Genomic DNA, 25,645 nt, shown 5'->3' on the forward strand with positions numbered 1-25,645 from the left:
GCTAGCCTATCTTCCAACTATCCATGACCCCAAATAAAAATTCTTTGCCAGGTGTTGGAAGATAGTTGCAAAAAGAATGCAAAACGAGGACATTCTGCCTGTTAAAGTTTTAAAAAATCCATTTTAAAATTTTTTAGTCTGGCAAATATCCATAAATACAAACCCTGCATACAAAGGGGGTCCTCCGTTATGGTTAAGGGGTTGCCAAACACTGGTCTCAACAAGCCCCCCTGCTTGACCTTTGACCCCTGCTGCCATAAAACAGGGGTCCCCAAACTCTTCGGCTCCTTAAACCTTGTGAAGCTTCAGACTGTTCTCTGACCCATCATTTTGACCCTTGGATACTCCTATCGGCCTCTGGAGGGGGGGGGTCAATAGTGACCACCCTGGAGAACTCCGGCCTAGCACAACGCTGCACCGGTTGAACCTCATTCTCTGCTCGTAGTTTACCCCAAACTCCGATACCCATCATCCCCTGGATGCACAGCATCAGGGCTCCCCTCCGCAAGGGTAGATCTCGCTCCCCTAAGCAAACGCCCCCTTTGCCTTGCAAACCCCAATTCAACCGGAGAACACATTCTCCAAATGCGCCAAACAGCTTTTATTTGAAGGTGAGAAATGAGATGAGATTCCATTGGCACTTATAAAAGTCTTTACGGTAAAACACCTCCCCTTTAATACATTTTTTTATTAAAAAAACACCAAAACCCAAAAACAACAGCAAACCAATCCTTTAAAAGGTATCTTCTTCATAGGGAAGAACAAGTGCATTTCAACAGAAAATTGGCTTCGGGGTCAGATTAAACAGGAATGTAAGTGTTGTGGAAAAGGAGCGTGCGGTATCCCAACTAAGACAGCCTGGGTTTAATGCAAGCCATGGAGAGGCAAAGGTTGTAGACCAGGGGAGTCTAACCTCGGCAACTTTTAAGACTTGTGGACTTCAATTCCCAGAATTCCTCAGCCAGCAAGGGTAGACTTCAATTCCCAGCAGCATGGCTGGCTGGGGAATTCTGGAAATTGAAGTCCACAAGTCTTAAGTTGCCAAAGTTGGACACCCATGCTGTAGGCTGTCAAAAACTGCCAAGACAGAAAAACATCTTAATTTTCCTAGGAAGGTTTTTTTATATATATAATCCCAGGGTTTCACCCACAGCGAAGCTCTATTAGATATACCAGAGTGTTCAGAATAATTTCAGACAGTGATTCCAGGCTTGGGAGAGGAAATCTCACATTGCCTATAATGCATCTTGTAAAAAAAAGAGTAGGAGAGAAAAAGCAGAACCAATGCTTCTATGTCCCTCTGTGAGCCTCAAATAGCTTTTCAATTCCTCTTGAAAAAGTCACACCCTTTGTGCAAAAAGAAAATGCTAAACCTGTTTTTAAAGCCCGTGTTTTGGATCAAGCAAGAGAAAAATCATAGTGGTTTCCTAAAAATACAGAAGAATACAGTTTTATTCCCAGTGGCTGTTATCAAGTTCCAGAAATATCAGTCACAAGGATCAGAGGAATTAATCAGAGGAGTGATCCCAAGTGCCTTGATGACTGATTAATGCTCCCTTAAAAAAAACAACTTTCAAAGGGGCTTTCTCCAAAAGAATTATGCAAAAAATTGCCCTTGAAAGGTTTTGTTAGAGAAAATAAATAGTTCTCAGAAAATGGCTATAGCACATTCAGAAGCAGCAACTGACTATTTCAGGTCAGTTTCAAAATTAACCTAAAGGTGCTTACGGAAGGAAGACGGCGCCTGTTTGCAAAAGGTCCCACGTTTGCAAAGTCCGAGTGAGAGGCGATTAAGAGTCTTTATAAAATTGTTTGGCTGCATTTTTAAGGCAAAAATCAGTGGGGGTCTTTGCTACAGGGAGCCGAACAAGGATGACGTCAGCATACATGATTATTTTCAAACCCCGCCTGACCGATTTTACAGCCGAAAACAGCCAGTCTATGTGATGTATCTATCAAAATGTAAAGAAATGTCTTGAAAGGAAAAAGGGGTGAACTTGTATCCATCGCCTGTGTAAAATTTGTTCTGAAATTCCACCCTGTAATAAGAAAATAAAATAAAATGAAATGGAACATGCTAAACCCTGACTCCTGAACTATTTGAGCATCAAAGATTAGTTTCAAACTGAACATTTTCAATCTCCTGAAAAGAGTTTCTATTCCCCCCCCCCCAATAAAGCTCCCATTTCATAAACGTAACATTCAACACCCAATTTCTCTCGGTGCTGTTTAACGCCTACGTACGTTAACTCATGTAGTGAGGTTATTATTGTTTATGTATCTCTCTTATCTTTTCTCCTCCGTCTCATTATCATCATCATCATCTCTGTTGCTTTGCACGTACGGAGAGCTCCAGTAGCGGAGACAAACTCCTTGTGTGTCTAGTCACACTTGGCCAAATAAAGTTGTTCAATTCAATTCCACATAAAAGTTTCAAAAACGCCGGACTCGAAAGTTGTCCAGGAAGATGAAAAGGAACCACGTACCAATGGAGCCGTACGGCATGCAGGAAAGCGGAGAGGCCCTCCATGACCAAGAGGATGAATACTGTGAGGATCATGAATAAGGCCGAAAGGGGGACCAAGAGTAAGATCCCGTAGGCTGCATCCATGTGAAGACCCAGTTTCATGATCATAGCCCAGAGCACTTCGGATAACTCTAAAAGAGACAGAGACACGCGCAGGTAACTGCTTTACTGGGTGTGTGAGACACAATGCAGGCAGTCCCCAGCTTACAACAGCTCATTTAGTGACCGAAGTTACAACGGCACTGAAAGGATTGTCTTAAGACCATTTTTCACACTGGTGACCCCTGTAGCGTGATTGACTGATCGCTCAAATCCCACGAGATACTTACGGGCGTGGGCTAAACTAAGCGCCCAGAGCCTCAGGTAGGACGCGGTGTTGGAGATGCATCCCAGACAGTATTCAATGGAGTGGATGGCTTGATCCATGAACGCCTCTGAAAGGCTAAACTAAAAGAGACAGCGTGTAAGTGGGATTGTGGCCGGGGTGCAGATTATAACCCACAATCCCAACACCCTGCTTGTGATTTTTTGGGGGATTAATCGCTTGGTAAGCAAGCAGCTGCAAAAGCTGAATATATGACATTTTTGTTTCACTCCCGACTTTATTCACAGGTTATCTTGAACTTACAACTCAATTAGGGATGGCTCAGTTACAATGGCACGGAAAAATGTGTGACTTGGGACTTGTTTTTCCACCTTTGCCTCATCCCCACGATCACCTGATCAGATGCTTGGCAACTGGTTCATATCGATGACCGCTGCCACGTCCCAAGGTCACTTGGACCCCTTTTGTGACCTGACAAGCCAAGTCAATGGGGAAGTCGGATTCACTTAACCGTATTACTAACTTATCACTTAACGGTGGGAAGAAAAGTCGCCAGATGGGGCAAAACTCACTTAACAAAGGTCTCACTTAACAACAGAAAGATTGGGCTCCATCGTGGTCGTTAAGTCGAGGACTACCTGTACTTAATTGCATTTGCGTAGGCGTTCACCATAGCCCCTGAGCTGGCGCACGTCGTAAAACAAATCGAAACGACTCCTTTTCAATGAAAGGATAAAAGGAAGAACAGGATCCCGAACCCACCTCTTCCTTCCCTTCAGTCTTGTGCCTGTTGTTCAAGGGGCTGGTTCCCTCTTCCATCTCACAAGTGGCCAAGAGAGCAATCTCTTCTTCGCTTTCCTTCCGCACCAAACGATAGCCTTTCTGGAGAAGGAGGAGAGTTGTGAGGTTTGAGGGATGTCTCCGAAAGGGATTCATGGTTTCTCAAAGAACTTTCAGCAAACGACGATTAAACACCTCCCCGACCCTAGCCCTGAAACAAGGCTGAGCAGCTCAACATCTTAAGGGCCACGTCGAAAACACAAGGTTAAGGCACCACAAAACACACAAAGTGCTTCAGGGAATTGCAGACAGGCGTTAAGCCTAGGCAAAGTGTTGTTAACCATCTTTCCCTTCAAATACAGCATTCTTTCCCCCCGTTTTATCGATTAGATTGGATGCTCTGTACGCTGATTGAGAGCGCCCTGGCACACGTCAGGACGCAGACATTTTTTGTCAAGGAAAAATATACAATTTACCCCAGAGTTCCTCCCGATACTCACTCTGTAGGACCCAAAGCTTTGGCTGCCGTTGTTCAACCAGTACAAATAAAGCGGCTTTCCAAAAAACAGAACGAGAGCAGAAAGTACAGCCACGGCTATCAGGAATTTCTGAAGGATCATCTGTTTTAAGAGAGGCAAAATTTACACAGCCGTAATTTCGAGGTGGTTAAAATTTTGGCTAGCAAGTGTCTTGTAAAGGTTCTCTGCTGAATAAGGATTTTACGTTATTGGGCTAAATGCCAATCTGGCTAGTTTTTTGTTTTTTTTAAAAAAAACCGTTTTATATTTTTTGTTTGTTTTGACAAGGCTACGTTTTCAGTAGTTTGCAAAAAAAACAGGATCCTTTCTGCTTGTCTCAAAAAATGTTATAAACTCATTTAAAGCAAACCACTAAGCCCTCCCATATCATAAATTTTCTGCTGAAGAGTGTTAGGTTTTTAAAAAGCTAAGGCCAACCTTAAGGAGCCTGAAAATCTACATTTTTAAACAAAGGGCCCCATTGTGCCTAACCTTATAGCAATTCCCTAGATTTAGGTGACTTCTAATACAAACACTTCAATCATTTCTTAAGGAGGTACAAAATTCAGACTCAAGTCTCCAACAATTAATAGTTGCTGGACTCATCTTGCAAACTGTTTCACTTACTTCAATTTAAGGCCTACTTATTTCAACAGAAGACAGTGTTTAAAAATAGAGAGAATTCAGATTTCATTTGTGGACCTTTCAAGTTCTAAGGATGACCCACCTGCCCAGAGAAAAGGATTTGCTTCTTGTTATCATGGAACAGAAACATGTTAATAAACTGAAGCAGGATGCTGGGAGCAGAACTGGAATTTTCAGCGCCGTAAGCCAGCCATTTAAAGACGATCATGAACACCAGGTATCCAAAAATGGACAGAATGAACAGAAGTTGAGGAATGATCACTAAGTAAATATTGTACGTCTTCCTGAAATGCCTGGAAGGAGAAGAAAGGGTGGCTTTATTTTTCGCTTCAATTAAAAAAAAACCCTCCCTTTTTACAACCCTGTAATCCCTTAATAGGATGGAGCTGAGCATTTACTGGCTGGATGCCCTTCCTGACGCCTATTTGGAGTTCGCAACAGGCCGCCACGCCACTCTATTTTTTTTTTAGCATTTCAATAATCAGCCCAACTCAGTTTTGCAGAGAGCATTCACAGAAAAGTCAATTGTCTGCTTAGTTTAACAGTGCTGTTGTCGACTCTCACAAGCCTCGTTCTATGGCCGCCAGGGGTCCCAGCGTGATCAGAGGCTGGGCTAATGGGAGGCGATGGAAAAAAGTCACGCAATGGGTTTGAATGGCACCAAAAGCCTTAAAGGGGAAGTGCTTAATCCGGAAAAGAGAAAAAGACCTTTCCTGTAGGAAACTTATTATTATGACGTTTATTTGGCGCCCATCTCGTGTCAAAGGCACGGCGAAGGCCCCACCCCTGCTGCTCATCCTGTCCCTACTCACACGTAGTTAAAGGCCCCCAAGGCAATCCCAAAGACCATGTGCACCATCCCAATAATGATCGACATTTTCATTTTGAAGGAATTGAGGAAGGTGAGGCGGTTGCTTGCCAGGCTCCACATCTGGAAGGGAAGAGAAAGACAGCCTTAAGACAAGATTCAACCCAGAAGGCAGGCAGTCCTCAATTTACAATGGTTCGTTTAGTGACCAGTTACAACGGCACTGGAAAAAGTGAACGAGGACCGTTTTTCACGCTTACGAGCGCTGCAGCATCCCCGTGGTCAGGTGATTTACATCTGGGTGCTTGACAGTTGTCTCACATTTATGACGGTTTCATATCCTGGGATCACATCATCCCCTTTTGTGACCTTCTGACAAGCAAGGCCAATGGGGGAAGCCAGATTCACTTAACAACAGCCATACTTAACAATTTTCCTGTTCCTCTTAGGGTTGCCAAATCTAAGGACTCCTTGTGTGTTGAAAGCTGTTTTGCATGAAGCAGCCCCACAGAAAACTCAGTTTTGCCTCGCCACTGAAAGATCAGCGGCAGGCCAAGGGCTGTAATTCTGCCAGGAGAGACGGCAGTGGCTCAAGGGAAGTCACTCACTGGATCTATGCCGAAAGGGTAAGGACCGGTGAAGACGCCAGTCGCGTTTGGATTCAGTGTCACAGATGGATTTGTCAAGTCTGCCTTGCTAGAACAATTTAAAAACAAAAACAAAAGAAAACAGAATTAGGGGTTGAGAAAAAGAGACTTCTATTCTAATTCTATTCTATATTTCCTATTCTATTCTGAATTCTATTCTGAATTCTATTTGTATTTCTATTCTAATTCTATTCTATTCCATTCCATATTTTCTATTCTATTCTATTCCTATTCTAAAGAAGAGGACCTGACACAGGCTGCACAGCCACAACTTACCTCCAGTCCATCCCAGGCATTTGGGAAACATGCCATCCCGAGCTGAAGATGACCAAAGATTTAGAGAAACAGTCATTGTAGATCAGGCCGGTATAGATGGAGAACAATCCCATCAGCAGGATGATGTATCGTCCTTGATAAACCATCTTCATGATCTGTGGACAGGAGGAGGGGGGCCTCACCGTCACCAGAGCAGCCTCAAAGACAGGGAATCTCTGTAGCTCAGGGCAGAACGGTGTGTGGGGGGGTGTCCCTGGGGGCTCTCTGAGCTGGGTGGTTTTCTTGCAGACATTTCATGACCCAACTAGGTAACATCATCAGTGCTACAAGGGAGTGGAGGCTTTGTTCACAGTTTATATACAAGTGGCTTGCCCTGTCAGCATTGGTGGGAGAGCCGATGTCTCCTTGGTAGTCCCTTGATTAGGCTGTTGACTGTTTGGCTGTATTTCTGTTGGTAGTTCCTCGATTAGGGACTGTGGTTTACAATCAGCATTATTTATGGGTCATGAAACCTCGGCGACAAAACCGCCAAGACCCCGTATTCCTCCTTACAGACGCGACAGTAGAAAAACAGCATATTTTTTTTTCCCCAAGCAGTGAATGAACTTGAAGAGCACCACAGCCACACAGGTGCCCGGGTTTTTCCATACCTCGTCTTGGGATTTCATCAGTTTGGGGTGTTTTTCGAACAAAATCATGAAGAGCGCAAAGAGGAACATCAGGAAGCCATGTCCGCAGTCTCCAAACATCACGGCGAACAAGAAGGGGAAGGTGATGATGGTGAACAGAGCTGTGAAAGTCACATTTATTTATTCCAGTTATATGCTGCCCATCTGCCTGTCAGGTGATTTTTATTTTTTTACAGCAGGGGACTCCAGCCTTGGCCACTTTAAGACCTGTGAACTTCAACTCCCAGAATTCCCCAGCCAGCTATGAATTCTGGGACTTCCAAGCCCACAAGTCTTAAATCGCCGAGGTTGGACGCACCCTTGGCTTTACAAGAACACCGTTGACTCTTTCACCAACACAAAACCCGCTTGAATTCACAAGGCCAGAGGAAAGTGACGCCAGGTCAGCATCAACAAGGGGAAAAAGCCCGGTTTAGAATTTACACCCCCCCTAGTTCACTATTTTTCAGACAGACTCACCGGGATTGACTTCCCTGTAGCTGCCAATCCCGTACACGTCAACAATGTCCTGGAATCCCGAGGTGAATTTGTTGGTCCGGATCAAAGTCGGAGGCGTTTCTGTTGTCGGAATGGTGTTCATGAAGGAAGGGACAGAAGCTCCGCTTTCTCTCTGGTTGCAGAAGTAAACAAACCCTTCTTATTACTACATGCACAGCAGCCACCGTCCCATTCGTGCTCTTATCTGCGCGTTCATCGTGTACAAATATACACGATTAAGAAGGGATCAGAATTGTTGAGTCTCCTCATTACAGATTAATCAAAGCAACGTTCAGCCTCGACTTACGGATCCTTCATCCAGCGCGCGACGCATGTTGGGGAGATCCGCCAGGGAGCACCAGACCTCAGCAATGAGGCATTTGTTGGTGACGTCAAAGCTGCAGAGATTCAGCACGTGGTAAATGGCTTTCATCTTCTTCACCTGAACGTCCCAGGTGTAGATGGATTCAGAAGCTTTGCACAAGACTTGTCGTAAATAATCTTCGGTTTTGTGCAACACCTTTGGGGATTTTGTTAAAAAAACAAAAACACCTTTAGTACAAAGGCAACTGTTATCCAAAAGGGGGTATTGGCAGGACAAAGTAACCTTAAAATCGTTTCTCTTTTCATTAGTTATATTTCTGGGGGAATTTGCTTAGCTTCATGATGCCCAGCTGGCGGCAGATAAGACAATCCCAAAGAAAAACATTTTCCTGTGGCAAGAAAAAAAGTTTCTTAATGCCACAAACAATAAGAGTCCTGGATACAGCGCTATGTCTGAATATCTCCAGGACGATAAACAAAATCCTAAAAGAGAACAAATCCAGTTGGAGAACACAAATATTATCTCGCAGGCTGTGTGGACGAAAGCACTTGTTTTTTTAACGCGCTGCAAACAAACGCACTGCACGTCCACATCAATTCCGTGAAACAACCGGCCTCTCCCACTGAAAACACACAGCCAGAGTGTGAACGTAACTTTTGACTTACAATATGAAGATCCTGGATGCGAACCTTGAGGCCTTCCATCAGGGAACGTCGTTCCTCTGGAGTGCTGGGATACGGGTAGATGTGACAGTGGTAGCTGGGACACAAAGAAGTCACTGGAGCAGCCAGCCAAGCTATGTGAGCTCACGTCCTTAAACCACAGCTACTATTGTTACTACACATGTAGTCCTCGACTTACAACAGTTCTTTTAGTGACTGTTCAAAGTTATACATGGGGCTTCCCTTGAGGACCACCCGGAGGCTCCAACTGGTACAGAATGCAGCCGCGAGAGTTGTTGGGAGTCTCCCGATACTCCCATGTCACACCTCTGCTCCGTGAGCTGCATTGTTTGCCAGTTGTCTTCCGGGTGAGATTCAAGGTACTAGTAATGGTGTTTAAAGCCCTACATGGCAGGGGTCCGGAGTACCTTAGGGAACACCTGCTGCCGGCGTCAACTTCCCTCCGCCCTGTGCGTTCCCACAGAGAGGGCCTCCTCAGGGTGCCACCGGTCAGAGAATGTCGACTGGTGGCCCCCAGGGGGAGATCCTTCTCTGTGGGCGCCCCGGAGCTATGGAACCAGTTACCGGTTGAGCTCCGGACGGCGTCCGATCTTCGCTCCTTTCGCCGCGATCTAAAAACATACTTGTTCGAGCAAGCCGGCCTGGCCTGAGGGGGGATTGGTGGGGTTTTTATTGTCATTTTATTGGGGTTTTATTATGTATTAACTGTATTTTTAATGAGCATGTATTTAATTACTTTTTAACTTTTGTAATTCTGTGTTTTATTCTTGCCCTGTACACCGCCCTGAGTCCTTCGGGAGAAGGGCGGTATAGAAATATTAATAAATTAAAATTAAATTAAATAATGGCAGTGAGAGAAAACGTGACCATTTTTTTTACATGACTGCTGCAGCATCCCCCTGGCCACCCGATCAAAATTCAGATGCTTGACAACAACTCGTGTTTATGACGGTCAGTGTCCCGGGTTCACGTGATCACCACTGGCAACCTTCTGACAAGCCGAGTCAGTGGGGAAGCCAGACAACCATGTGACTAACTTAACACCTCAGCGATTCACTTAACAACTGTGGCAAGAAAGGTCATTTGAAAAAAAGGGGACAAAACTCACTTAACATCCGTCTCACTTAGCAACAGAAATGTTGGCCCTGATTGTAAGTCGAGGACTATCTGCCTGGCCCAAAAGGTTTTGTGTGAATCCTGTTTGGACGTTGAGTCTTCACACGTTCGCCGATTCCTCTGAGGAGTTTTTGAAAATGCGGTTTTCCCTCACCATTTTTTTACTTTGTGGAGCATCATCTTACAAATATATGAAACCAAGGAAAAAAGCATAACAACTTGGCTTGTCCTTACCAGTCACATATTTTCTTAATCTTTTGGCCAATTTGTTCACCCCAATAGGATATTAAGAACACAAACCACTTGGTCAGTTCTCCCTGGAAAACAAAACAGGAAGGGCTCGCATCAGCTTTGATTGACAGGTGAGCTACAGGGCTCGGCTTCCCTTTCTCAGCCCAGGAATGTTGTTTCCTGCAACGTTTATACTGATTTTTGCAATATAAAGCAGGAATGGGCTTCAGTGCCTAAAACAGGCATGCATCGTTCATTTCTCTGGTACACCTATTCAGATTTTAATCTTTCCAACATACAGGTGCTAACTCGACTGATGACTCTTCATTTAAGGATGTTTCAGACTTAACGGCACTGAAGTGCAAACGTAAACGAATCCATTACAAATTATAATGCCCTGAATCCATGCAGCTTTGAAACTACGTTTCAGGTATTCCAACATAAAAGTTTAACTTTTCATAAGTACACAGTTCCTAATTAGCTGATTTTAATGGTAGTAGCCACAGCTGTTTTACACCAATTCATAACAGAGTTGGATCTTGATTCTACCCCTCTGTTAATGCAGCCAACCCGATATATGCTGATTACATTCAGAAGGAACTCATCCATCAGCCTTCAGAATAATTTAATCCGATTTCTCCGGCTGTCTTACTTACTGAATCAGGATCTTCCAAGCATTCTTCCACTTCGCAGTAAGAAACAATTGTATTTCCTCTGCACACCCGCCACAGCATTTTTTCAAATGCTTCAATTTTTGCTCGGTGAACTAAGCCAGATATAAATCTACATTAAAAAAAAAGAAAAAAAGGGCTGTAAAAATGACCTCACCAGTACAGGGAACCATGAGAAACACGATTTGCATTGCCTGCAGAGTCGCAATTCTGCTTCATTACTACATCACCGGATGCTTCAAAACCAACCAAATTGATATGCAATAAATTGTCCCCAGTATTTGCTAAGACTTCCGGTACAAAACAAGGCTGAAGATGCCTTGCGTGGCTATTCGCCATCCAGTCTGGTTACTTACCCGAGTTTGGCCTCAAGTATGTGCATGCAACTGTACTCAACCAAAGGATCATGATCGAAAGATTGGAACTCTTCGTAACTGCTCTGTATGCAGGACTCAAGCTAAAATAAAGACAGCGAAAATCTTACATCAAACGGAAAGAAAGTGGAATCGCCAAAAAAAAAGAGAGAGACTGGAAACAAGGTATTTGTCTTTATTTATGACTGTCTGCCCTCCAGAGTCACTTGTTTAAGATGGGTGACCTTACACATGTCTAAAGTCAGTAAAATAAATACCTCAGTAGCTCTTTGGGTGAAGGACTGCGTGACCTTCAGCAGGTGGGTGTATTCTGTCAACTCCAAAAGGTTTTTTCTCAACTTCTCCTTGTTTTTGGTCACTTCTCTCAACTCCACCTCCAGCTTCTGCAGTTGTTCCTACAACAGAGGAAAAAACAGCAGAGTTTCAGTGTGGTGATTTCTAACAGCAGCGTAGTTCTTCCAAGCAGAAACCAAGACAATCGCTACAGTTGAAGAGCAGACAGTGGGAAATTTGGGGCTGTAAGGGTCTTAGGGTTGGCCTAAAGCAGTGTTTCTCAACCCTGAAAATTTTTTGTAAGAGGTCTGGACTTCAACCCCCAGAATTATCCAGTCAGCTACCAAGGTTGCCAAAAGACGGGCCTAAAGAATTCAAAAACCAGATTTTCTGTCATCCTGGGACATCACACGATGCCCATTTCTACAAGTTACCTGGATTTCCAACATCTGTTTAAGTGGAGGGGCAGAAGGAGTGATATTTCCTTCCGGAAGAGGGATGTCTGCTTTCTTTATTTCCTGTACTAGGTATCCTGGAAAAATGAAAAAAAAAAAAAAAGAATTTCGTCGAGGTAAAAGCAACTGGATTTAAAAGATTGTGCTTTGGCACATTCCTCTGGGAAGTTTGTGCGTTGCGAAGGATATTACGCATATGCGAGGGCAGTCTAAAATCAAGCCTTCAGTTTTCTCCAATGTATCGTGAGAATTGAAAAAGCCCAGAATTTGCATATTAATTCTCTGAATTTTAAATCAAACCCCGAAATAAAGAAACAACCAATGCCTGGTGCCAAAATGATCACCAAACCTCCCAGCTGTGGTTAAAACCAGAGTTTTAGTTCTCCGAAATGTGGGATAATATACAATGCAAGAACGTAGCAATAAATCAAGTGGATTGTAATATTCTTTCAAGCTCGGTTTGAAACTGGTAAGCACCGCATTCCCTTTTCTCCTTGAAGTAACAACTCTGTGATACATTTCACGATGGACAAAACTTTACTTAAGAGGATCAAGGTTGCCAGTCGTTCAGCATTCTCCAAACGTACCCAATATTCTTTCCATTTCTTCACATTTCTTTACTTCACCCACATATTTCCGCTGGAACAAACTTGTATTTGAGTTGAGCTGGAAAGGCAAATATTTTTTTTAGCTGTTTAACTGACAACAGAAGCTTCTAGCCTAAGACTTTACAAGTTCAATTCCACAGAAAATGCATTACGCCATAGTTTATTTTAACTATTACGATCCTTGAGTCTTCGACATCTGGTTCACGCAGAATATGAAGGAAAGACCTTTGCCCTTGAAAAGTTACACATCATCATTAAACACTATTAATAACTTCTATGAGACAAACCTGATGAAGCAAACCACAGAGCAAGGAACTTTATTAAACACTTTAATACCACTTATTTTATTATCTCTCCTTCAAGGAAACCTCCTTAGGGACAGTCAGCCCTCCAGTTCCTGCCCATCCAAGGCTGAAGGACACCGGTCAGGTTTTTTTTGTTTTTTTTTAATCCCATTTATATCCCGCCCTTCTCCGAAAACTCAGGGCGGCTTACAATCTAAGAAGCACAAATCAATGTGCTTAGCAATAGCCTTCATTCTATGTATACGCCTGGTTATTATTAGGGCTTTCGCTCCCCCCCCAGCAGCATTATTACAAAGTCAGCTTAATTGCCCCCAACAATCTGGGTCCTCATTTTACCTACCTCGGAAGGATGGAAGGCTGAATCAAACTTGAGCCTGGTGGGACTCGAACCTGCACTAATTGCAGGCAGCTGGTGTTACTTAAGGAGGCATCAGCCCACTGCTCCACCAAGTTTTTTATTTTAATTATTTTACTTTAACAGTGATAAGGGACAAAGATTCCCAAGTGCCAGCCGTTTCTGTTTATTACTTATTTATTAAATCTCTATGCTACTCATCTGACCCTCAGACAGGCTAAAAACAATGTAAATGTTAAAGCACTAAAATAATACATGTGATGTTCTTATATACCTTAGAATGAAAATAGGCGGAGGAAGCCGTGTGGGATATGCCTGCCTTGAGTCATTTGTCAAAATAACAAAAGGCAGGATATAAATACATGCATACATTAATACATAACACTCCAACCCAGGACCAGGTTTCTCGAGTGGCACTAATTATTCCCCAATGATTTGTGAGCAAGGGTTAGTATTACCCAGGGACATCAGGAAACGAGTGGGGTACACTGGACACCTCCAAGAGAAGATGGGAGAAGATGGCAAGGGACCCCACCCCCACCCCCACCCTCCCTACCCCATATACACTCATCTCTGCCTCTGTGGGTATATGCATTTATTTATTTATCCTCATGTTTACGCAGTGTCCATTGGAGGCGGTTACCCTTTGAGAGCTGAATGCAACGAAATCTCATTTTAATGTATGCTGATCAGCGTACGTGTAAAGTGACAATAAAGTTATAATTCTTATTCTTTTCTATTTCTGTTATTTCTATTATTTCTATTCCTATTCTATTCCTTAATTCTATTCTACTCTCTCCACACGGCCCAAGCCCCAGGTGAGGCACGAAGACCAGCTGGGCGACTTTGGGCCAGTCCTCCTCTCTCCGCCCGGCCCACCTCACAGGGCTGTTGTTGTTGTTGTTGTGAGGAGAAGAGTGAGGAGCACGGGAGATGCTTCCCAATACAAGAAGAAGTAAATAACAAGCCAGGGCCGGCGCGCCTCGGCCTTCTCCCCCCGCGGCCACTCACGTCTCTGAAGTGGGCCAGGCCGCGCTCGCCCAGGGCGCTGAGGCACTCGTAGGCCGAGCCGGCCTGCAGGAAGAGCTGCGCCAGGCACATGGCCTCGCTGCGGAAGAGGGAGCCCATCCGGGCGCTCAGCGCGGCCCTCGACGCCGCCCGGCCACCTGCCCGGCGGCCATGGAGAGGCGGAGGCGGGCCGGAAACCGGCGCTTCCCCTCAGCTGATGGCCACGCCCCCGCGGAGGGCGCGAGCGGCTTCCGGCTTCCCGTCCGCAGCTGCGCCATTGGGCGTGGGAGACCGCTCTGTCTCTCTCGGCTTCTCGGTGGTAATAATGCCAACTGTGGAGGAGACGGGTTTACGCTGGAACGGAAGTGCTGGTACAGATCGGCAATTTAACAGCCCAGAGAAGGGAGCGGTTGCTAAGGAGGTGCAGCGCCCCCTAGATTCGGCCTTTATTGTTATTATTGTTATTATTATTATTATTAATTAATTTATTTATTTATTATTATTATAATTATTATTATTATTATTTTAATGTAAGGCCGTCCTGCTTTCTTGTAGACTTCAACTCCCAGAATTCTGGCTGGGGAATTCTGGGAGTTCAAGTCCACAAGTCTTTAAGTTGCCAAGATTGGACACGCAATACAGCAGTATGATCCAAATCGCATCCCTTGATGCTTGGGACTCTCCCTTATTGCACTTTTTTTCCTGTAAAATCACAACACAGTTTCAGTTTTCTCCATGTGGATTTTTATTTTTTTTAATTTTTTTTCCTCTCTTCCCCCCTCTATTTTTTTTGTGGAAAATATATCTGGGGAAACACCCATTTTCCCCCTCTCTTTCCATAAAAGCTGTGCATGATAAAAAAAATGTAGAAAAGCATGAACAAAATTTGGGGGGGGGGGAAGAGGAGGCAGAGGTCTTCAGGGCTTGTTCCACAGGCGGAGGATCCCATTCCAAGGACTGCTCAGCACCACTGCAAGGAGGACGAAGAAAAGCAGCACCAGGCCTTTGGCAAGGGTGTGAGAATAGGGCTCTCCTGAAAAGAGGTTGGAGATAAAGGTTTGAGAAACAGGATGAGGCATTACATCTTGGAAGAAATTGTTCCAGAATTGGCATTTCAGTGGAAGATAATCCAGACAAGCTTCTGCTAGAATGAGACGAGTCAGAGAGGAGTCCCTCCCCGGCACAAAAGATTTACAAAACTGGAATCACCTCATAATACGCTACGTGTCATGCTCAGGCCGTGTCTATAAATGAATTCTGACAAAAAGGAAATTCTTCCAATAAATACATCTCCCTACTGAGACACCCACCTACCCACCCAAGGATTCGGGGGTCAGCTAGAAATTAAACGAGAGAAAGGCCAATGGAGACCCCCCCTTTTTTTTACCGGTATAGTAGCGTGTCATGGGATAAAAAAGCTCAGGCCAGCAAACGTCGTTTCTCCTGCAGTCGTACTCTGTGTAGTTAATTTGAAATCTGGAAAGGAAAAAAAAGGTTCTTAAAGGGAGTTGCAGCTGATTTTACAACCTGTTTTGCCATAGTTATGGGAATCACTGCTGTTGTTAGGCGAATCTGGGTCCCCACCCCACCCCCTTGAGTGTTTGTCAGAGACTGCTGGGGAGGTCGCAAATGGTGGCTGCATGACTCAAATTTCCCTAGCAGTTTATCTGGAGCATCTAAACAAGATTCACAAGTCCTTGGTGGAGCAGTGGGCTAATGCCTCCTTAAGTAACACCAGCTGCCTGCAATTAGTGCAGGTTCACATCCCACCAGGCTCAAGGTTGACTCAGCCTTCCATCCTTCCGAGGTAGGTAAAATGAGGACCCAAATTGTTGGGGGAAATAAGCTGACTTTGTAAAAATGCCACTTGGGGGGGGCGAAAGCCCTACTAAGCAGGCATATACATAGAATGAAGGCTATTGCTAAGCACATTTGATTTGTGCTTAGATTGTAAGCCGCCCTGAGTCTTCGGAGAAGGGCGGGATATAAATGGGATTAAAATAAAAAATAAAAATAAAAAAGTCCGCATCCTAGTTTTACCTTGTCTTTGGCACTGGGGGTTGCGCAGGTACTTTAATAAACTGCACTGCAGCAGAGATGGGAAGGGAACTCACATTCTCCGGACAAGCCAGACCGCAGGGAACTTGCCAAGTTATGGTGGAAAAACTGAAAGAGAAACTCTTTCTTGTACACGGGAATTGCAGCTACAAGGTAGAAGGCCGTGCAGTGTCACGTATCTGATTTTCGTCAACGTAAGAATGTAAGAAGAGCGATTTTTTTTTTATCCTAGTAGTATTAGAAAAGAGGACAACTCTTAATTCCTAACGGTCAGGGGGGAAAAAATGTCAGTGCTCATTGCTTCTAAGAGGCATCCTGAATGACAGCAAAAATAAAGGGACAATCTGTGTGATGTGGGCCCGGGTCAGAATTCAGTGAGATTTTTATTTTTCCTCCTTGGGATGGAACGCACCTTCTGATTGCAACAGATCAAGGAGTTTGGGGGTTATTACGTTTCAATCCAAAAATCACAAAACCGTCTCTCATTCATTTGGGCTTCGTCACACGGGGGAATTCCCTGGAGAAAGCAATTATGTCGGTGGTAAAAGAAAACCAGCCCGCCAAAGGATACGGTGTGACGGGACGCCAGCAAAGATGACGCCAGCCAGAGCATAGAACAAGTCCAATTAGTGCAAAATCAGAAGACGTAGAGACACCCGCCCCATAGAATCGCCAAGGGTTGGACCCAACTGAATGGATAATATAATCATCATGTTTCAGTCGGAAAGAAATTAGAAATCTACGTGGCAAAAGAAATCTTTTCTTAAACCTGGAGGGGAACCGCCAAGGGCCCTGAAGAGATCTGAGTTCAGCAAATGCGAGTAAGTCTGTACACACCTGATTTGCACACCAAGTATCTCTTCTTGAGGGATTCCTTCTATTGCGCCTACATCAGCGGTGATGATCTGAATGTTCAGGTGGGCAGGAACATCAGAACAGATTCCTCTTAAGCTCCCGTCGCTTGCGTTTGAACTGGAAGAGGCATTTAAACCTGTGAACAGCGAAAACCGATGGGCTGAGAAGGTTAAGCAGCCAGCTGCTCAGCAATTTATCCTTTTCTTTCAACATTAAGAGAGAAAATATAAACAAACAAGAGTTTTGTGAAGGCAGGATTGCTTCATTCACTTCACTTTCCCAAAAAATAGTTTGACTTATTTACAATATCCACATACAATTTTAAATTGATTTAGAAGTCCAATTATTTTTTTAATACCTGTTAGCTAGATTACGGTTTTCGTAATAAAAGACATGTAAGAGGATCGTAATGCTTTTCAACACAAACTAAACATCGGCAATTAACTGGTTGCTACTGTGTTACTCACGGATGACTTCCACCCAATCATCTGAGATCTCTTTACGGGCGTTGCCTCTTTTTCCAACGTGGCTCGCTTGGACCAAGGAATTAAGCCTTGTAGCAATGTCCTCTCTGCGAAGAAACGGGCATGCAATATAAACGGACCGGTGGACAATTCGTGTTTTCATATTTCAAAGGGAAAATGCCAGGTTTCATGAATCAGTATGGATTTCTTAAACTTCCTTTGTTTCAGTGTAAAATGTTTTAAAATGAAGAATAAGAAACTAATTTAATCTCACCTCAACCGCGCGCAGTTGTCTGCAAGACTGACCTCCATCAGGCATCCAGAAATGGAATTGAATCCAAACAAGAGGGGGGTCAGGTTTGCTGATGAACACAAGTTCTTGCCAACTAAATAATGGGAGATAATCTGGTTCAGAAATTGTTTTCTCATTCATATAGCACTATTCTAGTGTATTTAAACAGAAGGAGTGGAATTTCCCTCTTCTTAGACATCGAACAAGTCAAACTGAAGTGACTAAGCTGCCCCAAGGGTACAGCTTCACTTGCAAATTAGGACTCTTTTAGGAAAGGTTTTTAAAATTAGACTCGATATTGCTTCGCCTACAAAATATTCGTAATTTTTGTACTTGTTCCTAAGGATAGCAACGGAATAAAGGCACAAGTTTAACTTAGCAAAATACAACTCCCAATCACTTTTACCCCCTCCCCCACGGAGCCCCAAATGAACGTCACACGGATCAATGAACGTCCAATGTCATTTTGTTCCTCTTGAAATTGTGTAATATTTGTCATCAAAAAGGGCTACCGGGCTTCCAAAGTTTTAGGGTCGTAACAGGAGCCAACGAAGTCAGGTCTGTGGCTCTAACCGGCTTGCCAAGCTGATAACCTGGGTAGACAAAAGAAGATTTTGCCGGTGGCTTCAAATATATCCAGTTAAGCAATATTGCAGAATGAGAGAGATCGGTCTTGCTAGAGCCAATAGCCTATGTCCACCCTCCCTGGGAGCCGCAGAATTGGGTCAGCGATATACAGGGAGTCCTGGACATACAACAGTTCGTTCAGTGACCATTCAAAGTTACCACAGCACTGAAAAAAAGTGACTGTTTTTCATACTTACGACCGTTGCAGCGTCCCCGTGGGTCACGTGATTAAAATTCAGGCGCTTGGCAGCTGACTCGTATTTATGACGGTTGGGGTGTCCCAGGGATCACGTGATCCCCTTTTATGACCTTCTCTGGCTGTCACCCAAACCATCAAGGGCCAGCGACACAGTCCAGCCCCCAAAAGCCACCCCTTACCCAACAAACGGCACGAACAAAAACAAACTGAAGCATCACCACCGCTGATGCACTCCAAAGTCACTTCGCCCACCTGGGTTCCCCGACAATTCTTCCAGGCTAGTCGCGTTGGCGCTCACAAATGTGACAGTAAACTTCTGCGTTATCGTCTCTGGGGAAGGCAAATGTAAAAGGCACAAAGGTTAAAAGGGAGAGACGCCGCTGTTTGCGGCGTTTCTCAACCAATTCGAGAAACCTTTGCTGGGTTCACAGGCAGATATGGCTTGTTTCAACTATGGTCTCTTCAACAAGCATCCCTGGGTTCACGCATCAGAAGCAGCCCAAATCAAAATTAAGCCAATTGTAAAAACGTCGTGGCAGAGTGCGTTAGGCATCCAAGCCATATTACGTAAGTTTTCGATGCACTTTCCATTAAATGCTCTTTTCTGCTTCTCTGCTCAAAGATGGATACTTTCCAGCTGAATAGATTCCGGGTGTGATTTTTTATGAACTAAAGGCAAGGCTGCTTCAGAGCCAGTGTAAAAAAACAACAACAGCTGTAACAATTGATTCCAAATCACACGGGTAATCTTTTGTTTGCTGAAAAAAACAAATATCGTAAAAAAGAATAGCTCGACTAAGAGGAACATATAAAAAAAATACCTTCTGGACACATTCCTCCATAAAGGACTTTGATCTTCAGTTCTCTTATCCTCTTGCCTTCCCATACGATGATGTAATCTTCGGCAAAACTCACATTTCTGCATTCTGAAGACAGGAAAGCTCTCGTACAGGTTATGGGTCACATCTGGGCAGTTTTTTATTAAACCTTTTCAAAAGGTGGGTTATAACTATGCATTAAAAAAACTCGCTCGATGCAGATTCACCTTTGCGGTCACAAGGGAGCAAGGCAGAACTTCTTTCCTCGTAGGTCACCTCTGGTTTGATGTTATCTGGAAAGGAAAAAGGAAAGACGAGGGGATTAAAGGCAAACTCAAACTACGATGGCAGATCTCGTATAGGCAGTCCCCGACTTACGACCACAACTGAGCCCAAAATTTCTGTTCTTAAGTGAGCTTTGCCCCGTTTTTACGGCCTTCCTTGCCGCAGTTATTAAGTGAATCACCGCAATTGGTTGCTAAGCGAATCCGGGATGCCCCATTGACTTCGTTTGTGGTCACAAAAGGGGATCACGTGACCCTGGGACACTTCAACCGTCATAAATAGGAGACAACTGCCAAACGCCTGAATTTTGATCACATGATCACGGGAAGCTGCAAAGATCATAACTGGGAAAAACAGGAAAAGGTTCCAGATCTCTCCCTGGCAATCGGGACCTCTGTACCTCCAACTCCGCTGTTGATAGCCCCGTTCAAGACGACGCTCCCGGCTTCCTTGCAAGTGGCCACACATTCGGCTTCAACATTCCGAAGGAAGGAAACGGGAGCGTTCCTCGCACACTGCCCAGCTAGGAATAACTGGATGACACAAGGATAGGAGAATCCGGTTTATTTCCACATAATTCCCCCTTTCCCCAATCCAGAAAAAAACAACACCCTCCTCTTTAATGAACAAAAAAGTGAAAACGCAAAGAAACCAGACAGTTGTCATTTACCTGCGGAACTGTAAAATAGTCATTATGGACAGTCAGGATGGGATCCCCTTGCCTGTAACCATTGGACAGTTTTCCTGGGATAGCTTGCACCGGAAGCTTAAAAGGAGACGCTTGGGATGGAGAACTGCAAATGAATTTTATAAATATGTAATCTATTTGTGCAACGAATAGAGAAGATGTGGGGATCGTGATTCCCGGCCTTGCCCCCCCCAAACAGACTGACACGGTGCAAACTGAAGTGTCACCATTTTGCTGGCACTTTTGGGAGGCACCGTCTAAGTACCACAGTTGTCCACCCCATATTAAAACCAGGTGCTACAGATTCATTTGGACCTCGTCAACATCACTGCCTTGGGGAACAGGTAGAAAAAAGAACAACACTTTGTCTCACACTTACAGAGACTGGCATTGCAATCCAACACATATAAAGTTGTGTATCGCTGGTACAACGATACACTTTACAACTGCAGTGTGAATTATTATTACAATAATTATTCAGGCAAAATGCATGTCCTACAGCAGGAGTGGGGGAACTATGGCCCTTTCATGACTTGTGGACTTCAACTCCCAGAATTCCTAGCTAGCCTCCCAAGTCCCCACCTATGTTCTATAGCTTTGTTTCTCAACCTTGACAGTTGGAAGAGGGTGGACTACAGCTCCCAGAATTCCCTAGCCAGCACGGAGAATTCTGGGACTTGGAAGTCCACCCCTCTTCAAGCAGCTGAGATTGAGAATCACCGAGTAACAGACTGTATGCTTAGCTGATGCTTGTTCCACAGCTCCACGCTCCCTAAGCCCCTGAGGAGTTTTCATACTTACGTAGAGCCATCATAGAAGTACCCAAGGAAAGGGGAATTATTAACGGAAGACTGCACACACAGGAAAGGGAACCAGTCAGGGGCCAAACTTCCGGATTTGACGGAGCAGAGCTGGTCGAAAGGTGGATTGACGTCCCCACCGAACACCCCTTCAAAGCACGAGCCCTCAAAAAGCTGCTTCATCTCTGGGGTGCAATCCTTGAGAGAGAAGTTAGACAGGCAGGTCTGGGATCAGCCTGATGCCATTCTAGTAAGATTGAGTAGCTTCACAGACAGATCTTGGGGGAAACGACTGTGGACCATCTACTCGACATGCAGAAGATCTTCAATTCAATCTCGGCCTCTGAGAACTGAGAAATATTTTTGCCAGTCCCAGCAGCCCAGACAAAAACTTGATCTAGGTATAAGGACATTTTCTTAAGGTTATTGCTTTATAAAAGTCTAGGGTAATGTGGGAGGAGGCCTATCAATAGGATACAGAATAAGAAGAGTTGGAAGGGACCTTGAAGGTGTTCTAGTCCAGCCCCTTGTCCAATGTCTTCTTGAAAACCTCCAGGGTTGGAGATGAAGGCAAGTTGTTCCACTGATTTGTTGTTATCAGGAAATTTCTCATTTCTAGGCTGGATCTCTCCTTGATTAGTTTTCATCCATTACTCCTAATCCAGAAAGCTCACGCCAGCCTTTGCCATCAATTAGCTTTTCCCATGTAATTCTTCATTAAATCATTTGGTTCAAAAAGAACATCTCAAAAAATTAACCGCAGTTAAAGACATGGGCCAGAGTTTCAGAAGTGTCAGAGGCTTTCTAGGGCGATGCCTAGAATGAAGAATTACAGAAATTAAGAGCAGAATTAGTACCTGATCACAACAGCATTGAATATCACACGCTCCTGCGGTGAGGTTGCATGGACAGGAGCCCAAGGGGTGAAAGACTTGATTGGGGATCACCGTCACGTTCTCTAAAGACAAAAAGGGTGAGAACTGATGGGTTAATTTGAAGAGGTGCCTTTTTCTTTCAATATCCTTTTCTACTGAACAATTAAAGCCTCCTTACGCACGCAAAACATGTGGGCAAACCACATTTTGCTGGTTGGGTGCATACATTATGCTGAAAACATCTAAAGGTGGCCATGAATCAAATACCTTCTGTTTTTCCAGTTAGGTTTCCTGAAGTTGTATTAGAGTATATTTCCGCTTGGATTAATAGCCGGGCCATCACTTTTGCCCCTTGACATGCTGAGACCTGCAAACTTTGAAGCAAGCACAGGGCCTCCACACAGCAATCAGTGACGTTTGAAATACACAGTTGCAGGTGCCTGGTCAAGGACACCGTCACCCTGGAAACGTTCTGAAATACAAAATATGACAGCTAGCAATTAACCAAGAAAGCTTTATTTATTATTTTAATTCCATTTATATCCCGCCCTTCTCCGAAGACTCAGGGCGGCTTACAAGCTTAGCAGTAGCCTTCATTCTATGTATATGCCTGCTTGTTAGGGCTTTCACACACCCCCCCAAGCGGCATTATTACAAAGTCAGCTTAATTGCCCCCCAACAATCTGGGTCCTCATTTTACCTACCTCGGAAGGATGGAAGGCTGAGTCAACCTTGAGCCTGGTGGGATGCGAACCTGCACTAATTGCAGGCAGCTGGTGTTACTTAAGGAGGCATCAGCCCACTGCTCCACCAAGGTATTACAAGGTAATATTAAGCCCATGTCAGGGATAAAACAGCAATTATTTTATTTGGATCTTTATTTACTGCAATGGCAAAAATTTTTTTGCCAAAATAAGAAATCTAGGTCAAGAATTTTATGGAAAGAGGTTCACAGGAGATACTTAAAAAGTTGATCTAAGATCTTTCGTTGGCAAGGATAAGAGGAGAATCACTTTTTCTACTCACCCCTTGATGTGTGACTTGCAAGCTCCAGTCATCTGTTCTGCTTCTACCACTACAGTCTGAAAGGGGCAACAATCCTAGAAGAGATCGAAGAACATTACAATATGCTATGAACAAGGACATACATCCAATTTCGCAGGTACTAAGATTGTTGGCCAAGCAGGTACAAAAATAGTCAGGGAAATAATTGAAGCCTGGGAAACGGGCCCCTTGTCAGTCAACAGGAGTGCTGACTTAACAACAGCTGATTAGGTACTCTGGATCTTGGCAGCCACAAGGACACAACAGCCAACAACTTAATAGCCGGCCATCAACACTCTACTCAACAATTAAAAAGCCACACACAATACTACACATAGAATAGCCCAAAGCACACATTTTGGTAAGACAGAAGTTCCCTGAGGATGGGCTACAGCACGAATCTAAAAGCACAGAAGAATAAATCTCTGGTCATGGTGACTGACCCAGATTGGATCCTTTATCACATGTATTATCATCTCTCAAGCATCATTCTTACTAGGAAGAGTGAAACTAATTCATTTTAAGAAAGAGAAAATAATTTCCACCCTGCTCTTTGGCATTCCAGAGCTTCCTAGGATCATCTCAAAAATGGTTTTGAAGGATGCTTACCAGTTTCATTGTCTGCCACAGCGAGAGAGAAAGTATCAGCCTGGCTGTTGGTCAAAGAAGCTGTCACCATAGTCCCAGACATGTGGATAAATGAAGGTTGGAAATCTAAACAGAGAAATCAGGATCATGTTGAGGTCAGTCATTAAACATAACCATTTGCCTCTCTAAATAAAGAGGCGTCTGTGAATTTCTTCATGGTTTCCTTTCACTATTGATAGAAGAGAAGGAAATGTAGGACAGCACAAGAAAATTGAGGAGACTATGTTTTTGTGTCACCATTTGGAGCTGCAAAGGAGGAGGTTAAAAGAGGCGGGAAGTTGCTAACCAAAGCATTCTTGAACACACACAACTGGTTGCAATTCTTTGAAGGCTTTGGGTGTTGTTTATGCCCTAAAAAAGTCAGAAAACCCCCATCAAGGGGAATTCAAAAACAAAGCACATACCAAAACTCTTAAAAGCAAGGTTCCCTAAGAGACGTAGCCGTGATTGCCCAAGCTAAACTTTATTAGTGTGTGGGTGGGGACAAATCCCCCCTTTGGGGGGGGCTCAAAATGTTTATTATACCAACTTGGCCTGCTGGTTAGCTCAGAAAATAGTGTACTGTGCAAATCCAGAACATGGGTCCTCTTGGATTGTGTGAACATGGCTAAGAGGTTAGGGATGGAGAGATGGATGGATAAGTTGGAAAAAAGAATAAAGGAAAATGGGAGGGAGGAAAGAAGGAAGGAATGAAAGAAGGAAAGGAGGGAGGGGAATGGGACAGGAAAGAAGGAAGGGAAGAGAATGGGAGAGGAAAGAAGGGATGGAGGAAGAAAAGAAAGAAAGTAAATGGGAAGGAAGCAAAGGAGGGAGGGAGAGAGGGAGGAAGGAAGATAGTTCACAGCTGTGAGAATGGCATAAAGCGGGACCTGTTGGATTTCTGCCTGCCCATTGCTGATTAAGGCCCCCCCTTTAATCTTTCCCCCACCCACCCTGCTCTCCATCCTGGGCCCCGGCCCGAAACAGCCACAGCAGCCCCCAAAGGATCCCCCGGAGGCTCATGGCGAGGCTAAGACGGGCCACCCCGAGCCCCAGGACCGCCTGTCGCCGCCATCTTGTCCGCCGCCTTCCCTGGTTGCTATGGAGACGGCCGGGAGGAACCAGGTCGTCTCTGAGGGAGCGCGAAAGGCTCGCGTGGCTGCCAAAGGAAGGTAAAAAAGCCTGAAGTATCCCGCTACGTGGCGGAAGCTTAGGAGATTAAAAACAAAGCGCTTCTGTGGTGAAAGTGGTAGAAAAGAACACAAAAGAGGCCCTTTCTTCTATTCCTCCCCCCACTGTGGGAATGGTATGTTCCTCAGTCCCGCTTCTCTACAGCTCCCATCATCTCTTTCGCAGACGCTCGCGCGTAGAAGCTGCCAATTCAACCCCGAGGATTCTGGGAGTTGAAGTCCACATGACTTCGACCGGCTAAGGTGGAGAAACGCTGCTCCAGATAGACCGGATGATAGTTCCCATCAGCCACAGCAGTGAAAATTAATTCTTTAACTCCAACCCAATCTGTGTTTCCTCCTTCCCAATCACTCTTGCTGCTTAAAGATGAATCCACCTCTTCTTTTTCCGTGCAAAGGACCTGGGTAAGAAATACTCAAAAACAAGTCTCCAAAATCCTTTGAGACTTATTTTATTGATTCATTTGTTTCAATTTATGTGCAGCCTATCTCAGTGTATATGCGATGAACATCTGTTGAAACATTAAAAAATAGCAATAACAGCCCCAAAACAGCAGCCCTGCAAACAGATTTGCTTATAAGTAGCTCCCAGAGATAACATAGAATGCAAAATAAGGCTAGAATAAATTACATTTGCATTCCATTCTGGATTTCTGATCCCATCAGTGAAATTGCTGTGTCTGCTGTCACAGACCAAAGCTCAGTTGGAATGCCTTGCAAGGGGTAA

At 44.4% G+C, this 25,645-nt stretch overlaps 2 protein-coding genes across 6 annotated transcripts; both read right to left on the reverse strand.

The window, feature by feature from the left end:
- Positions 1 to 1,423: 1,423 nt before the first annotated feature.
- On the reverse strand, positions 1,424 to 14,317 carry ATP6V0A2 (ATPase H+ transporting V0 subunit a2). Its single transcript, XM_081339179.1, has 20 exons — positions 14,100 to 14,317; positions 12,408 to 12,486; positions 11,800 to 11,897; positions 11,350 to 11,487; positions 11,075 to 11,175; positions 10,704 to 10,830; positions 10,051 to 10,133; positions 8,683 to 8,776; positions 8,000 to 8,212; positions 7,675 to 7,825; positions 7,177 to 7,316; positions 6,527 to 6,681; positions 6,212 to 6,299; positions 5,608 to 5,726; positions 4,878 to 5,088; positions 4,133 to 4,252; positions 3,615 to 3,734; positions 2,857 to 2,974; positions 2,487 to 2,658; positions 1,424 to 2,039 (listed from the first exon to the last, which is right to left on the reverse strand). Exons 1-20 carry the CDS (start codon positions 14,214 to 14,216, stop codon positions 1,940 to 1,942), a joined length of 2,544 nt encoding a protein of 847 aa, XP_081195305.1. The 5' UTR covers positions 14,217 to 14,317; the 3' UTR covers positions 1,424 to 1,939.
- A 521-nt stretch (positions 14,318 to 14,838) lies between these two features.
- Positions 14,839 to 24,808, reverse strand: TCTN2 (tectonic family member 2). 5 transcript variants are annotated; one of them, XM_081339184.1, is made up of 18 exons: positions 24,682 to 24,808; positions 23,711 to 23,815; positions 23,084 to 23,157; positions 22,325 to 22,529; positions 22,040 to 22,140; positions 21,184 to 21,380; positions 20,365 to 20,488; positions 20,095 to 20,227; positions 19,637 to 19,702; positions 19,413 to 19,517; positions 18,844 to 18,921; positions 18,278 to 18,358; positions 17,748 to 17,859; positions 17,477 to 17,580; positions 16,992 to 17,145; positions 16,137 to 16,262; positions 15,484 to 15,572; positions 14,839 to 15,129 (listed from the first exon to the last, which is right to left on the reverse strand). In XM_081339184.1, the coding sequence occupies exons 1-18, from the start codon at positions 24,749 to 24,751 to the stop codon at positions 15,014 to 15,016; spliced, it is 2,040 nt and encodes a 679-aa protein (XP_081195310.1). In that variant the 5' UTR covers positions 24,752 to 24,808; the 3' UTR covers positions 14,839 to 15,013. The 5 variants fall into 5 exon arrangements, 2 of the variants coding, with proteins under 2 accessions (XP_081195310.1, XP_081195311.1); XR_014027932.1 differs by lacking the exon at positions 14,839 to 15,129 and having other exon boundaries at positions 16,211 to 16,382; XR_014027933.1 differs by lacking the exons at positions 14,839 to 15,129; positions 15,484 to 15,572 and adding an exon at positions 16,567 to 16,671 and having other exon boundaries at positions 16,143 to 16,382.
- Between the last annotated feature and the right edge of the window lie 837 nt (positions 24,809 to 25,645).

This window comes from Vipera berus (genome assembly GCF_964194415.1).
Source record: "Vipera berus genome assembly, chromosome: 14".
Lineage (NCBI taxonomy): Eukaryota > Metazoa > Chordata > Lepidosauria > Squamata > Viperidae > Vipera > Vipera berus.

What these genes read in the sequence shown, in the direction of transcription:
- ATP6V0A2 (XM_081339179.1), bottom strand. Translation starts at nt 14,216, where the DNA reads ATGGGCTCCCTCTTCCGCAGCGAGGCCATGTGCCTGGCGCAGCTCTTC. An exon ending in ATACTTGAGGCCAAACTCGG is followed by an intron (nt 10,831 to 11,074) that starts GTAAGTAACCAG and finishes TTTTTAATGTAG; the next exon opens with ATTTATATCTGGCTTAGTTC. An exon ending in ATTAAGAAAATATGTGACTG is followed by an intron (nt 8,777 to 10,050) that starts GTAAGGACAAGC and finishes TTTGTGTCCCAG; the next exon opens with CTACCACTGTCACATCTACC.
- TCTN2 (XM_081339184.1), bottom strand. Translation starts at nt 24,751, where the DNA reads ATGAGCCTCCGGGGGATCCTTTGGGGGCTGCTGTGGCTGTTTCGGGCC. An exon ending in AGAATTGTCGGGGAACCCAG is followed by an intron (nt 18,359 to 18,843) that starts GTGGGCGAAGTG and finishes TTGTCTACCCAG; the next exon opens with GTTATCAGCTTGGCAAGCCG. An exon ending in CATGACACGCTACTATACCG is followed by an intron (nt 15,130 to 15,483) that starts GTAAAAAAAAGG and finishes ACCTCTTTTCAG; the next exon opens with GAGAGCCCTATTCTCACACC.